This window comes from Anguilla rostrata, chromosome 2 (genome assembly GCF_018555375.3).
Source record: "Anguilla rostrata isolate EN2019 chromosome 2, ASM1855537v3, whole genome shotgun sequence".
Taxonomy (NCBI): domain Eukaryota; kingdom Metazoa; phylum Chordata; class Actinopteri; order Anguilliformes; family Anguillidae; genus Anguilla; species Anguilla rostrata.
Genome location: NC_057934.1, coordinates 50,745,268 through 50,761,440, shown reverse-complemented (window position 1 = coordinate 50,761,440; position 16,173 = coordinate 50,745,268). Strand labels below are relative to the sequence as shown.

At 38.6% G+C, this 16,173-nt stretch overlaps 2 protein-coding genes across 2 annotated transcripts; one reads left to right on the top strand and one right to left on the bottom strand.

Annotated features, from left to right (window-relative positions):
• Positions 1-580: 580 nt before the first annotated feature.
• Positions 581-4,334, bottom strand: atpaf2 (ATP synthase mitochondrial F1 complex assembly factor 2). Its single transcript, XM_064322882.1, has 8 exons — positions 3,856-4,334; positions 3,533-3,577; positions 2,944-3,092; positions 2,756-2,853; positions 2,448-2,528; positions 2,197-2,309; positions 1,863-1,978; positions 581-1,616 (listed from the first exon to the last, which is right to left on the bottom strand). The coding sequence occupies exons 1-8, from the start codon at positions 3,992-3,994 to the stop codon at positions 1,479-1,481; spliced, it is 879 nt and encodes a 292-aa protein (XP_064178952.1). The 5' UTR covers positions 3,995-4,334; the 3' UTR covers positions 581-1,478.
• An 879-nt stretch (positions 4,335-5,213) lies between these two features.
• Positions 5,214-14,348, top strand: LOC135248352 (glucose-induced degradation protein 4 homolog). Its single transcript, XM_064322884.1, has 6 exons — positions 5,214-5,637; positions 7,347-7,406; positions 8,792-8,899; positions 9,330-9,431; positions 11,253-11,383; positions 11,590-14,348. Exons 1-6 carry the CDS (start codon positions 5,449-5,451, stop codon positions 11,651-11,653), a joined length of 654 nt encoding a protein of 217 aa, XP_064178954.1. The 5' UTR covers positions 5,214-5,448; the 3' UTR covers positions 11,654-14,348.
• The last annotated feature ends 1,825 nt before the right edge of the window (positions 14,349-16,173 follow it).

Genomic DNA, 16,173 nt, shown 5'->3' with positions numbered 1-16,173 from the left:
ATTTCACATTAACAATAAATATTTAATAATTTAGGAGGAACCTAGCAATGCCTTAAATTTCAGAGTTAAATCAGTAAGCCCCACTTATTAGAATAGAGACAACATAATTTGTAAACAAAATATTTATTTACAAATAGTAAGCAAAAGACAGATAAAAGTATTAATAAAAAAAGATATGTATATCGCGCAAATACTAATCTAATACTCATAAGACTGTCAAGTTTTGAGGTTGTAATTCTCAGTCTGTCTCATTGTCAGTAAAGACTTGAGCTGGTCCGCGGTGACATCCTTTGTGTGGTGTGAAAAGGCTGTATCGTGGGACAGTGTCTATAGACCGCATGGGGACACACAGGTTTGTCCTTCTGTGGCTAAAACCAGTTGGTTTGTGTTTCTCACCAAAACCAATGTCTTGACCTCAGGTTTACACAAAATCTTTCATTGACAGTAATGGAGTGAATAGTTGAGCCCCAGCCATATGTCTCTCTTACAGTGGTCTCATCACAAGGGCAGGCCTGGCTTGGTCCAGGGCCTTTCTGTTCCAGACAGATCATTAACTTTGCTCAATATTGACCACAGTGTATGCACTCTATACAATGTTTATTTTTTTCCATGTGTGTTACAAGCTCATATGGACTGGGCACAAGTAGGTGCATTTCAAGTTACGCTTGTCATTTAACACTTTCACTTTATAGGTGAGTAGGAATCCCTCCACAATGAGAAACATTTACATCCACAATGACGATGTGAAGGACAATTATCAAGCTGCTGTAAGATCAAGACACAAGGACAGCAATGCTAAGTTTTGCATAAAATGAAGTTTCCATTTAAAAAATAAAAAATAGAATATATGCATGTCAGCAAATGTACATATTTATAAGTTACTTCACATTTTTCTCCAGAACAGCATAATCAGACAACCAACCCATAAGTACAGATCAAATTGAACAGTCTGTGCATTAAGGAAAGCCAGGTCAGAAGACACTGCAGCTGACAACTCTGGGCTAATCTAAATAATTTGTTCAAATACAGAGGAAATATTCCACACAAAAAATAAATAAAACACCAGAGCATTTGCTAATCCATTGATGATAAATAGGTTTATTTTTAGATACATTTTTAGAATTTTTAGTGAAACAAAATTTTGCAGCCAACCATGTTTAGACTTACTGCCACATTTTAGCATGAGAAATCTTGATTGATTTATTTTTTTGTTGAAAATTTGGCTACCACTAATTTAATAATCCAGTTTTCTACACCTGAAACAATGGCTCCATCTACAGGCCCTATATGAAACACGAGGCATGGAAAACAGTCCCCATTTTGGGTTTCCCTCAGGCAAGGCAAGATGTATACATTAGAAAACCCTGCAGGTCATGTTCACACTTCAAGGAAAACGTACTTTATTTGATAGTACGTTTGGCAAATATCAAAGTCCTGTATGTGCAACCGACAATCTTGCACTGTGGAAAAGAATCCCTTCAGTCCTGCAGCAGCTTGCGCTTGACAGTGGAGCTTTCAGAGGAGAGGTGCACAAACAGTGACCCTGCAGCCGTGCGCGCACGCAGTTCATACATGTCATAGTCATGGGCCCACTCCACATTACCCCAGTGCCGTATCTGTGCAGAGAGGTGGGGGGATTATGCCACATTACAACATGAGATATTTAAGATCTACAATGAGGGTCGCAAGGAATGGTTAAGGATATTAAAACCTACTTGATTTTGTTGGATTACCTGCTCTAAAAATGGCCTTGGCTAATTTGTACAAGTTGTAACAAACAAATTGCCGGTCAAGGTGCCAAGTTGTTTCAAATTTAGCACTTCTAGCTTTAATGTGGGCAAAAGATAGAGATGTTCCCATACCTGGTATTCCTCCTCCAGACGGGACAGCAGCACAGCCTGCTCCACCGTCAGGTGTCTATTGACCAGCCCAAAAGATAACACTACCGACTTCAGCTGGGTGATCACAAACTCCAGCCCTGTCAATGAGCACGGACAAACTTGCATTCTTCAGGCAGCTCTGCACACTGCAACTCCCAAAATCAGAAGTACTGTGCACTGCAAACCATCAAATTATCTACGAACATTCAAAGTTGCATTGTTTAACCTAAACAAGGCATAAATCAAACATAACTTGTGATATTGTTAAACCTGAATAGGTAAGACAGGCTGTGAGATCAGGTTCCCAGAACTTTACCTGTAAGGGCCCAAAAGTTATAGGAACCCAGATGCTGGCGGAAAGTGTCCTTAGTCTCCTCTGGGATTTGTGGCCCCATTATGTTGCAGGATGAGCCGATAACAACATTGTACCTAGGAGGGGATCACGGAGATTAGGCTGCATCCTAGTTCATACAACCATTCCAAAGAAGCTCAGTTTTCAAAATAATTAGTGTCCTCAGAAATAATGATAAACAAACTGAACATCTGTGGTGCAGGTAAGGCATTCACCTCTTTTCAATCCAGTCCAGCACAGGATCCCACTCGTTCTTCTGGAGTTCCACCAGTGCTGAGGGTTCCTCTACTCTGTAGCTGCAATAAGACACAACAGTGTTTTAACTCCCAGTATAAACGTTCCACCAGAATTCAGAGATATGTACATTGATTGTACATGGATTCAACTGCCAACATTACTCCTTTTTCATATGTGCTGTGCCAGCGTTCCATTTGCTTGCGGGGATCAATAATCAGATGTCATTCTAAGATGACAACAGCTTTCAAGCAAGCTTAGGCCAAAGTCATAATTGACACGTGCATACCAAACAGTGTCTGTCTCCAAAAACTTCAGAGCAGCCGTGATTATTTGGTCTTTGTCCCGGAAGGTGGGGTTATCCAAGACTGTGTTGCACAAAGTGGTCTGCAGAAGAAAAAGTGTAATAGTACTCATAATGTAATGTACAAGGAACACAATTTATAATTATGAGATGATAACCTAATTTAGTAATACCAGATGCATGGTGTAGAACTTGAGTGTGTCTTTCTGAGCATCCCATTCTGTTGCCACTGCGATGGCTAAGGCTTCATTGGGTACTGTGAACAGCTTGCCTCCTGGAGTCTTCAGTTTCTTGCGATCCAGATTGATCTCAAACAGGCCATCTACAGACGATTAACAGCACCGGATTAAGAGAGGATAGGAGTATCAGAATTGAACTATATAATGACTAATCAATATAAACCCAATGCTGCAAGTACTATTGGAATTTATATCCAAAAATGTGGTTACTATTTAAAATTAGCGTCATCCAAGAGTTCTTTCCAACAATTGCCAAAGTCAGCCAAACCAGATAACAGGTCCTTTGAAAAGCGCAGTGTTACAGACTGGGATACAAAAATTATATTCATGCATTAGAGCATTTTGATAATGACAGAACCAGAGTGTTCATTACTGCTTGGCACTCGGGGGACTGGGCAATGGCTGCTTCATACAATAGTTTATCGAAGCTTGGTGACGACTTCAAAAAAACGTTACATACACAAGGTTCAGCCTGCTGGGAAAATGTAACAAAAAACGAGGGATGATCACTATTGCAGTTTACCGTCTCCTTGAGAAATACTGACATCCTGGTAAAATTTCTTTCTTTCTGTTGACAAAATGAAAAGTATATAGATTTTAAAATGCAATTCACATTATTCGTTTCAAGCGTATCAATAAATATAAATATCCTACCTAATTATACAAAATTAGCGTTTAATACAGCGTATAAATAATAGAAAACTGCCATTTTTGTTTCGCCTAAATTTAGCCAGGTAGTCAGGTAAAACTATTTTAATTATTTAAACTATCACTAGCTAACGATACATTCACAGGCCATTGAAACTGCATTTAAAAAGTCCATTAGGTGCAGCATAGCCGCCCTACCAGATGTTGCACTGGAATATGCCTTCGAGTTTCCCAGAAGAGTAAAAAGATGTGCTTGGCCTCCCTGAAAAACAGACGGGCAGCGGTCCCAAACAGCGTAGCTGGGCCGACTATACAATCTTATCAGGTTCCGCAGCATCCCGAACAGCTTATTTAGGCAGGTCAGCAGGTTAATATTAGCACAACAGATATAAATTAAACTAGAATAGCACTTGCAACAGTGGGCTAACTGTAGCCGGTATCGATCAATTAGATACCTTGCAAGCAAGATGGACAAAAATAAGAACACTTTCAGTCGGTTGGAAAGCTAAAACTAATTCATTGTTGATTTAACAGCTTGGCTGTGATTTTTATAATATAATTTTTGCAGAAGGATTGTACTAAAGGCAAGGGAAAAGCCGCATTTCAAGAACTGCGCTGTACAATACTGCCGCCATGCTGTTGACCTTCCGTTCGAATTGCACCTCAAGCTAACATGTTAATTTTGCTGCGGTGCAATCTGGGACATGAAGTTTATTTTTCAAGAATTTAGACAACGCTAGATTTTGCTCTGTCATGTGCATGCTTGCCTTTCCTTGGTTTTCATCTTAACTGTGTGAGATTTTAGATATACCTATTATCTGCTTCTGATTAGACTGCTCAATCGCAGTCTTCTTCCATTGGCAGTAATGGATAACAGTCTCAATCTGAGACGTACGCAATGTATAAAAAAGCAACGTGTATGGTCGAATGGAGCTGCTTACCGCAAATAATGCGCAGATACACGAATATGTATAATATTGTGTGATAATGACCATTCTGAAAATCATCCATGTGATTAAAGATTAGCTGATACCCGCACTGCCTGCCCTGAACTGATAACTAACAAGTAACTTCTGCTTGATTTTATGGGAGGTCAAATATTGCTGATCGCTGATGAGGAGTCAAATAAGCTAAAACAGGGACCGAGAAATAGTGCCTGAATAGGTCTATGTGTGTTTTGTTTGTTGCCAGAGCATTAGCATTTTAAGTGTGTTTGTACGTTAATGTTCTTTTGTTTTAAAATGCATATAGTGAATTGAACATAAAACCATATACACAGATAAAGACATCGATGACCAATGTTTTATTTGAACAACTTAATCATTAAAAAGTCGTCAAATTAGACGACTGGATTGAGGTGTTTGGCAATATTAATACACGGAAACCTGTGAGAAATCGCAAATAAATGGGCTGTTTCCTGGGTTACTTAGCCAGATTCATAAGAAAGGTTTCCAGAAAGAACCTGACAGAACCACTTGGTCTTGTTGTGTGCACTTCATTGAGACATAAGCCTACAATTCCCAACAAGCAACTCGAAACATAAGCCAATGAACCTTCAGTTTTGTGGAGGGGCCAATTCCTCAATCTAATCAGAGAAGGTGATGCTGCCCTCTGGCGAGGCGTCGAGGTCCCCCAATTTTCAGGGACCCTGGTAACGCATTCTCTGTTAGCCCTGGGAAACTTGTGGGCAGGTGAGCCGCCTCATCAGTGCTCCTCGTTTCCTTTCCCACTTTCTGTCTCTCTCTGGCGCGTATCGACCGCAGACGGGGCTTTCCCCGTGAAGTGATAAACATGCCGGTGCGTACGGAGTGCTGCAGCAACGCCTCTATGGCCTTTATATCCTCGGCCTCGCTTATTCCTCCTCCGCCGATCAACACGCAACAGCCTGGCGTTGCCACCTCGCTCTTGTACAGCGGTTCCAAGTTTCGAGGACATCAGAAGAGCAAAGGAAACTCGTATGATGTTGAAGTTGTATTGCAGGTAAGTCTGAAATAAACAACTAGTAGTGGCTAAATAACTAGCCACGTCACCAGCTAACTTATTAAAAAACATTCACTGTTGTACTCCTGTACCTACTCAATGGCACAAAATCATTTAGCTAGCCAGTCCACCATGGTCGTTTTGACAGCATTGTAATGCAACATTTTTCAAAATCAGCGTTAAGCTATAATGCACACGTCTAAAATGGATAGCTAGCACACATGATCGCGAATTTTACATAATCAACACTAGACATGTTACCTCCGGGGGGGGGGGACATGCGTTTTTAGTTACCTAGCGCACGCTGTCAAATGTGGGGCAGTCCAGCCCTCACCGTTCGAGTGTCCCATAGCTGAAGTTAACCAGGTAACCTGTAGAGACAGGTCATTTTTAATACAACTACGCTTATCTCGCCAGCTATTTCGTTTAGAGAATGATACCCGTTTAAATAAAACCTAAAAATACACACTAGCAAGCTTGCCAACTAAGTTAGACTAACGTTAGTTACGTTTTTAGTTCACTTCGATGCTTGCTTTACCGATACGTCTAGTTAAGATGCTTGAGTATCCAAACATTGATGTCTTTAACTACAATCATCAGATTTTCTCTTGGCAGGAATGTAACAAAATCTAATTGAGGCAGGATATACAATAATTAATTATCAAATGCAGTTTAATATTAGACGCACATAATTAAACGTTGGTGCCACAAGTCTTAATAAGGTCAGATCGCTGTGTACGCTGGTTCAATAACCAGTAAGAAAGGTTCACGTAATGGTCAGTAAACTCTGATTGTTGTTAATGACATCAATGTTGTCCTTGACATGGGGCATGAACTGTTGAGTTGCCATGGGTGGAAAAGCCCTGGTCCCAAGCTAAACGTGTGTTCCTGTTAGCTTTACTGTTGGCCAGAGTTGTTAACTGTACATGTGCAGGTTGTCAGTTTTTTCTTTATGGAAACCTAGTCAGGTTTAAGCTAATCCCTTGTTCACTTTTTGGTCTATTACACAAATGAACTAACTTTGTTTCTCATCTTGCTGTGGTATGATTTTTACTCATGGTTTGGGAGTGTTTTTATAACTAATCATAGACCAATTTTCTCTAGGCATTGTGTGACTAGTATTTTTCTTTCATTTGCATTGTGTCATTTATACATTGGAATGAGAGTGTGACATAAATGATTTCCTGCTTATGCCAGAAGACAAATTAGTATGTTTGGACATGCCTGCACAGTGCCTACCATTACACACAATGCTTATAACAATGAAAAGGGTTGCATCATACTGATAAAACACGTTTTTCTTATTATAATGACAGAATGATAGACATTCGTCACTCCTGTGTCCTTAAATCTGAGATTTAGCTATACTAGCTATAAAGGATGTTTAGTTGTAATTCAAAGCATATGTGTGCAGTGGCTGCTTCAGAATAATCACAGAATATGTCTTCAGTAGTAAGACTTTGAGTTTCTCACAGTGCAGTGTGTAAAATGGCTCACGGGGCACACACCACTACAGAGTTGCTCTGCTGGAAGTGCTTATTTCTTTCTGTTGTGCTTGATGATGGCAAGAACCTGGTTATTCTGCACCACATAAACATGTTTTTTCTGCAAGTCATATTTATATATGATATACAGACATACAGTTGGGCAAATGTATAATTTGGCTACTTGGGCGCTTTTCATGGACTAATCTTTTGTTTCTCTTGCAGCATGTGACTATGGAAGATTCGTATCTGTGTGGATACCTGAAAATCAAAGGGCTGACGGAGGTGAATTTGTCTGTAGGATGTGTACATGGCCTTTTTTGGTTGTTTGTTTATTAGTTTATTAAACTCAAATGTAAATCAGAAATGGTGCCAATGACAGAAAGATAAACATTTTCATTTTATGTTGGATGTCTTGGATAGTAATAGTATTACAGATGGATAAGTCTACATTATGTATCATTGTCCAGTCCTGCTGTGCATTGTTTTCTCCATAACTACTTCAGTACCCAATCAGTGATACAAATGCTGTGGTGGATTGGTGGATACTGCTGGTAGCAAGTTACAGTAATATTAAAAATGCACATTGTAAAAGGCCCAAAATTCTAAGCATTTGGACTGAGCAGCATTTTGTTCATATGTATGAATTCTCTGTACAAATATACTTTCAAGTAGTTGTGAAATGTATAGTTTCTTCATTCCCAATGCATGCTCTGGTTTTTAAAGAATTGTCACCAAGCCCATTGTTTATTTTGTTCTCATGAGAAGTCTGTTCTCACCATGGCAGTTGAGAAGTTGTAACTGAGTACCATTATGAAAATGTGTATCCTAAAAGATCTTACATTGTCCCATATTTTAGGGGACATAGCAGTATCTAGTTGCTGTATAAAAGTATAAAAGATAAGGTCCATAAAGGTCTGTGTGTCAGCCACTTCAGCAGATGTTCTCCAGTCTAAAGAGCTGAGCATACTGAGCTGTAGGGTAGTGTGTGCTCACTGAAGCTTCTGAGGCCTGTAGCAGCTGAAACAGAGGTGGGAGGATTGTGGCGTCTGGCCTCCCCACAGTAGCTATACATGCTGAATTGTCTGTTTTTCACATAAAAGCCACAATGAAGGGGTTTACTAGAATCTGACTGGTGTGCAGTTCCTTTCAGCAGATACCCAATTTCAGGTGATTTTACCATGTTTCTTCCATATAATTTGTATACTGGTCCGATTGTTTATCAGGGATAAAGTTGCATATTAGATGGCTTTGTTTCTGTGTTGCTTGGTTTAAGAAGTCTGGGTGGCACATGAAAGGTCGTTCAGAGAAGAAATTGTTCTTTTGATAAACGGTTTGGTAATGCTTTTGTTCAATCACAAGAGTGCATGCTGGTACTTTTGAAAGCTGGTACTTTTGAGTGACGATAAAACCGTTATGCCATCCTGGAAATCCGATGCAACTGCAGATACCAGGAAGAAAAGAATAGCACATATTTGTACATCAACCCAATTAATTGTCAGCAACATACTTCAGGTACTATTGTAGCAACTGATTTTTGTGAGTAGAAAAAATATAAATTCGTATATTCAAGTATCTTTTTCTGTCTTGCCTTAATTTTGCGGAGGAAGATGATGGTGGTTTGATCATTCCACATGGCTATAGCACGTTTGTATTTGTATCCTCCACAGGAGTACCCAACGCTCACTACATTCTTTGCTGGGGAAATTATCAGTATGAAGCGCCCTTTTTTAACACGGAAGTGGGATGCAGATGAGGATGTTGATCGCAAGCACTGGGTATGAGAGCTGTTACTGCTCAAAACCAATCAATATGACTTCAGTCACCCTCTAACATTTGCGTTATTTTACCCTCTATTCTTGTTATTTTGTAAATGCATTATTTTCACTAATTTTATGGAAAATACAAAAATTCTGAACATTAATAAAAGCTGAGAATCTGCACTTTAATCACATGTTAATTGTTTGATTACAAACATAAAATTGTGGAATACAGAGCCAAATCAAGAAAAAAATATTTACTGTTCTCACAAATATTTATCACTTTAAAATATCAGTTTACTTCGAATCCTATTTCTTCCACTTTTCTGTTTAGATTTTGAATCTTGTTTCCGTTGGCTCCTTACTATTCTTGAATGTATATTATTCATTTGGGAATTGATTAGTTTATTTTTTAATACAATGAGTTTCTCTTGTTCATCTATTCCAGGGCAAGTTTCAGGCTTTTTATCAGTATGCAAAAACCTTCAATTCTGATGACTTTGATTATGAGGAGCTGAAGAACAGTGACTATGTCTTCATGAGGTGGAAGGTAAGGCTTGATGCGGCTGTTTCTTCTTTACCAGCGTTAATAATATAATACTATATGTTTTTGGAACAAAACTGATGGATATTTCATTTGATGACACAATCATGATGGCGCCCTCTAACGAGAAAGTGTGGTACCTTCATCTACGCTCAGATCACGCTTTGATTTAAAAATGTATTCTTTCAAAGTAAAGCACTTCAGGTCTCTCAGGTTAACATTTCTGTTATTGAAATCAGTGTGTCATTATTTGTGCTCATAATAATTTGTTGCCTTTATTCCACTTGGCATTCCACTGGCAGTACATGCACAGAATATCAATTTCCCATGGTTTTTTCCTGACTCAAAATTGGGCTGTGGCGGTGACTTTCATGACAGCAACCACAGTTGCTTTACTGCATAGCGTCTCCTTATGTTTTGCAACATTTAGAATTTAAAATGCTGGTCTTTAAGACACCACTACAATTCATTGAAATGTAGGCTATAAAAAAATAAATGCGTGACAAAACTGAAAATTGGAACAATTTAAACATTTCCTAAAGGGTTCAATTTTGTAAATGCCAGAATTGGGTGGAAATATAGTACATACTGAAGAGTTAACACATTGTAAGAAGGCCAGGAAAGGTGCTATTTGGAATTGCAGTATGTCTTAAAATGCATTTCATTTTGTCAATCAAAACAGGGTTAACCTTTTTACTTGAATCCACACAAATGCCAGCTCAAGGTATTTAAATTATGTTATATATTCACTGAAAGAATGCTTGCACCATTCTTTTGTCAGTGGTGTTACATTAAAGGCTTTTCAGAATTTTATTTCTCAGTTTGGTCTGCACATATAGGCAAAACAGTGAAGGTTAATGATAATACAGTAGCATCCACTGAATTGCATAAAGGATTATTGCATAATTTGGGTATTTGCATAGCATTGCCAAATCCCAAACCATTTGACATTCATGCCATTGTAAAGAGAATGCATATTTGCATAAACCATTATCACATATTTTTGATACTTTCATGGAATTATGGCCAACTACATCCCATAATGATCTATAAATACACATTAAAAGTCAACGGATGTTGCATAAATATAACCTCAATTGTTCTATAAAGACACAAAACCGCCAGTTCTGCGGTTTCTGGTGAAAATCACACTGATAGCATATGCCTGAGTGGCACACTTGGCTGTTGGCACACTGTGTATATTCTGTCATTGTTTTGTGCAATTAAATGGATTGTACTGTGTTAATTTATCGTGTCTGAGGTTGCACGCAAACTTGGAAGCAGTCAAAACTTTTAAAAAACTTGATGTTTTTTTTGTACGATTTCTCCTATCGGTGGCTTAGGTGGCGAAAAACCTGTTTTCGTTTACAAAACAAATAGGAAAGAAGACTTTCGTGAGGGTTCATTACGCTCAACATAATGGAATGAATTAAGCAATAATGGAATCTGCGTACTTACTGTCGCTCACGGTCACTCATTTACGGTACTAACGTTACCTGTAGCAATCTAGCCGGCTACATTAGGTGGGGTACTCGGGGTGTGTGGGTGGGGTTGAAGACTGGGGAGGAGACTTCATTAATTGTAAACACAGGACCACAGCAAGGCTTTAAAAAAATCCTGCATAGTATGCCTTTAATAATGGTGCTCATCAAAGAAATGCTTGTCAGTGTCTCATTTGGCTGGGTCTAACTGTCACCCTTTTTATAATCTGCTTCTAAAAATCATTGAATGCTTACAAATTATTCAGTGGAAAATTTGTATTGACCTTCTGTGCGGGGGCCATTATCCCTAAATGCCCATCTCGATGGTAATGTTCTTCCCTTGCAGGAGCAGTTCTTAGTCCCAGACCACACAATCAAGGACATCAGCGGCGCTTCCTTCGCTGGCTTCTATTACATCTGCTTCCAGAAGTCCACAGCAACCATAGAGGGCTATTACTACCACAGAAGTTCTGAATGGTAATGGAGATAATGCTCATCTCTTCCTGGTTCATGTGCTGTTACATGGAGTCAGCCTTATTAATTTGCCTTCATGTTTTCTGTGATGTTCGCTGAGGGCAATTCTGTAGCTCAGCAGAGTTTAAAACATTGTTGACGAAGGAACACAAGCAAAGCTGTAATGCTGATGTGTGTAACCACCTGCATGCTGTCATTTGGTCTTACAGGTACCAGTCCTTGAACCTCACCCATGTCCCTGAACACAGCGCGCCGATATACGAGTTTCGGTGACACCAGCACACCAGCGCCGCTGGTAGAGGAGGACTTCTGGCACTTATCCTGACAACAGTACAGCCGACTGGAGTGGATGATAAACTGCCATGTCTTGCTGAGGATACGCCAGGCTTCTCAATGAAGAGATTGAGGAGGGACCGAGGGACAGAACCACAAGGATAGGCGTCAGAGTGAGCATCGGTGCCAGGGGGAGGCAGCACGGGGTGTATATCCTCTGGAATTTGCAGCAGTGTTTTGATTTGTTCTTTCTTCTCTAATTTTAATATCTGGTTTTAAGCTCCTTTTGATTACCCGCACTTTCCTTCTGGCCTTGTTTTAATATGAGATCTTCCAGTAAGGCCTTTTTTTTTTCTCCTCGCAAAATGAAAAGCCAACAAAAGGTTGCATCTTGTGTTTCTGATGCCCGATTTCAGCTTTGGAGAGACACATTGACTTGTACACATTGGGGATTTGTGAATGATTGGATATTGGAATGGACTTTGTTGCTGAACCGTAACATGGGAAAGAGGCATTTGCGTGAAATACACAAGTTCCGGCTGTGAATGGCCCAGAGACCCCATTGAACCGTTATTACTTGGCGCTTCGGAGCTGTGTGGCTGTATAGTCCATACCCATAGTCCTGGCCAAGGACATGTTTTTGGTGTTTATAGCTGGTGTTCCATTTCAGCCGGGTGTATTCATGGAAGGAGGCTAATGTTCACGTTATGGAAAGAATCGCCGTACACCAGTCCGAATAGGCAAATATTTTACAGGCACCAGTACCTTTGAGAAAGAGAGCAATCGGCTTCTCTCATGACAGTGAATTTTCTTTAAGTGCCATTCATGTCACCTTTTTCTGACTATGCAACATAATCATAATAGGAAGCATTTGTCAAAATTTCATTTGTTTATTTTCCGAAAATAGTTTTTATGAACTAGTCTTACATCAAGGCTTATAAGCTGTGTAATATGTTAAGAACACTCACTCACCTGCAGTTACAGTACATATAAGTGAATACCATGCAAGCCCAATAATTTAAGTTTCTTTGCTATGAAAATGCTTCTCAGATAACACTAGGTGTCAACCTACAGCTGTATCCCCCAGTTTTGCATTATGTTTACTGTTAATTGGAAGTAAATAATAACAACGCAGTATTTTATTTCATAGGCCATCAGATGCCTGCAATGTAGTTTAAATTATGCAGGAGAGATGCTAAAGGAGACGCATTTGAGGATTAGCAGTGTACCCCTTAAAAAGATGAATGAATGAATAAATAAGAAAGAAAGTAAATAAATAAATAAATAAAGGCAAAATCCAATATATCAGTGGAATAGCCAGACCACAGACAGATTGGTTAGAAGTTGTGTCTGGTGTATAGCCTCCTTTTTTCCGGAAGAAATAATGAAGTGGTTACACATTTCTGTGAAATATAACATTTCCATTCTCTATTACTTTACCGGTGGGCCAGCACAGAATGACAAGGACAGTCAGCTACACATTTGAGTGCTTGCATAGCTGGTAAAGGAACCAAAATGATTACAGTTTAAAATGGCCTAAAATGAATATTTTATGTAAGAATAAATGATTTGGTGGAAATTCCATGAAAATCTAACAAGTAGAGCTACTTTCTTGTGTTTAAAACGGTATATAGAATTAAGTTATTTTAGTAAGAGTGTGAAAAATAAATCTCAAAGCTTGAGCATACCCCCTGCCTTAAAGTAAGATAAAATATACAAAACCTCATTTTACAGTCTTTCAGAATAACCCAAGTATTTTCATTTGAACAATAAAATAGTACATCCCTGATTGTAGACCATTTTAATTTTGATTTGTGTTTGTGCATGTTTGTCTACGTGAGGGCATGTTACACTAACTGGCTAAATGTAGTACTTCTGCCAAAGTGATCTTTCACTTTTAGCACATTCCATTTTTCTGTCATGCACAAGCCTACTGTGTCCACTCTTAGTTTGCCCTGTTGCTGTGGGTTTACATGCTCTGAATTTGCATTGGTATCAGGTGACACAGACTTAAGTAAGGAAGAAACACTTAATAAACCTACCTCAAGGGTCAATTCAATATGTGCCACTTCATACTGACAACACAAAAGTGACTGCAGTGCTTTGGCATAACTTATTTTTATGTGGAACAAAATGGATTCCCTCTGTATGGCATTCAAATGTTTATGGGAATGCAAATATTGTGCAGTCCAATTTAAAGAATAATTGATACATTTCTCAATGTTTTATAGTGATTACTATCCAGGAGGAACCAAATGGAAACTTGCATGGATTTTTCTAATCCTATCCAATCACCCTGGACACAATACATTTTGATTGTCCCAGGTCACCCTAGATAATAGCAACTGCAAAGCAAAGTGGGTTTGCCATTACAAATGGGTTCTTGGGACAATAGTGCACTAAAACGGTGAGTTTCTCATATGTTAAAGACCTCACAGTCATCTATACCCCTGAATATATTGAAGTTTCACCACTTTTGTGTTGTTTTCCTTTCAGGGGTCTGTTGAGTAGAAGGAAAAATCATTGGACAGAACTAAATGGGCATAATTTTAATGTTAATTTTGCTACTCTGCAGACATAAAATCAAGATGAAAAGAGTTGTGTACAGGACCTAAAAGAAATATATTAATTGCATAAACGGTATGTAAAATAAAGGAAAAATGAATACTTTTGTAAATAAAGGACTTACATTTATCATAGGAATTCTTTTATTCTCTGAAAGTTTGATCTTTTTATATATTAATATATGAGTTCCATCGAATTTCAGCCTAATAGGCTGAGTGAAAGTGTTGAAGCCAGAGGCACTTGATAAAGTGAACTCAAAAGGAAAATTGATGCCATATAATGACTCGGAGGTGTATTCAGTTATGGAACAAGATCAGTGCATGAATAGCTTTTTCTAAGGTTTTCCGTGAGTATGAAATTAAGGTCTGATGACAGAATGATATGAGATGTTTGATTCCATCAACATTTCAATAAAACAATTCCTATGAAATAACCTGCCATTTCCCTTTTGCAGTTTTTTCCCAACTGGTGAATTGGATAGGGACATAAAAAAACACACAAAAATTTATGAAATGGATGGTGTATTTAAAAAAAGAAACTCGCAGTAACAGAGGAGAGTTTGGCTCTCAGTAAGAGATTGCTTGTCTGTTGATACCAGAAACTTGAGGTTGGGGGTGAGTGGCTTGCATCTGTTGGGTGCTCTCTTATTTGTGACATATCTCCCCCTCCCACATAATTAAACAGATTTATAATACAGTTGTAAACTTCATCTCAATTGCTGGATGTAACATTGGCAGTCTAAAGTCACATGCTACTTGCAGTCTACGTATGGGCATTCCCTTCCCTTCTTTTTTAGATGAAGAAAACCGTTGTAAATGTAAGAACTAAAAGTCATTCCTCCAAGATTTTCAGTATAAAGTAATATTCTAAGCAATTTAACTGGTGCTTTTGAAAATTGAGAACTGAGCCAAAAATGTCAGATTACCAGGTACATGTTATGTTAAGCAATTAATGCTATCCATTTGTCTATCCTGGTCAGGAGTGTGCCTTCTAAATTTAGATTTTTATGTGTGCCACACAGCCATTTCTATTTCTTGAGATAACCACCAGAGGGCAGAACAGCACATGGTTCAAAAAAAATTGAATCGCAGCTGAATTTTGTTGCGACTTGGATTGAGTTAATGGAATTAAACCTGCACATCACTCATCTCTTCCAGTGCAACATAATTATATTGCCAAATCAGGCAAAGCATTTTTTGCAAGTGAAGACAGAGCAAAGGATAATTATGTCACGCTTTGTGTCAGAATATGTTTACAATCTGAGGTTCAAAGAGTAAATGGGAATTTTTGAATTGTTGGGAAGCGGCATGGACCTAATTGCTCAAGCATAACATGGGAAAGAGTCACATCTGCTAGAAAGTACACACTGTTATAAAGAAATGTCTGTGACCAAAAGTGGAGGTTCAAAAGAAATAAATGGTGTCAGCCATGCTTTTGTTTCAAACACAATTTTTAAACGGAAATGCTGAGTGGCTCCATAACACCAATATTTTGTGTATACAGCCAAAGATATAGATGTCAGTAAAAAAAACTCACACCACTCTAAAATATTCATGCTCCAGCATGCAGTAGTATGGAACAACTGTCACAGGGAGAAAAACAAGTCTTTCTGACCCCATCAATTTTCAAAAACTGTAACCTGAATATCTATGGGTGAATATGAGTTTGTATATATGCACATCTGTATTCTGGATAGCAAGACTATCTACTGCTGCCAGGCATTAATCTACGATACGATACAACTTTATTGTCAGTTTGCACTGAAATTCATTTTGCATCCTCAGGCAGTTCCATTCAAGAGATTACACACAGATTAAACATACAGTTACACATATGACACTTTTCATAGACGTACATAACACATCAAACAGTCGTGACAAACATACATATCACATTATATCCTCTGGATTCAGATCTCAGTTAGCAGCACACTGATTTTGGTTTAGCAACAGGAT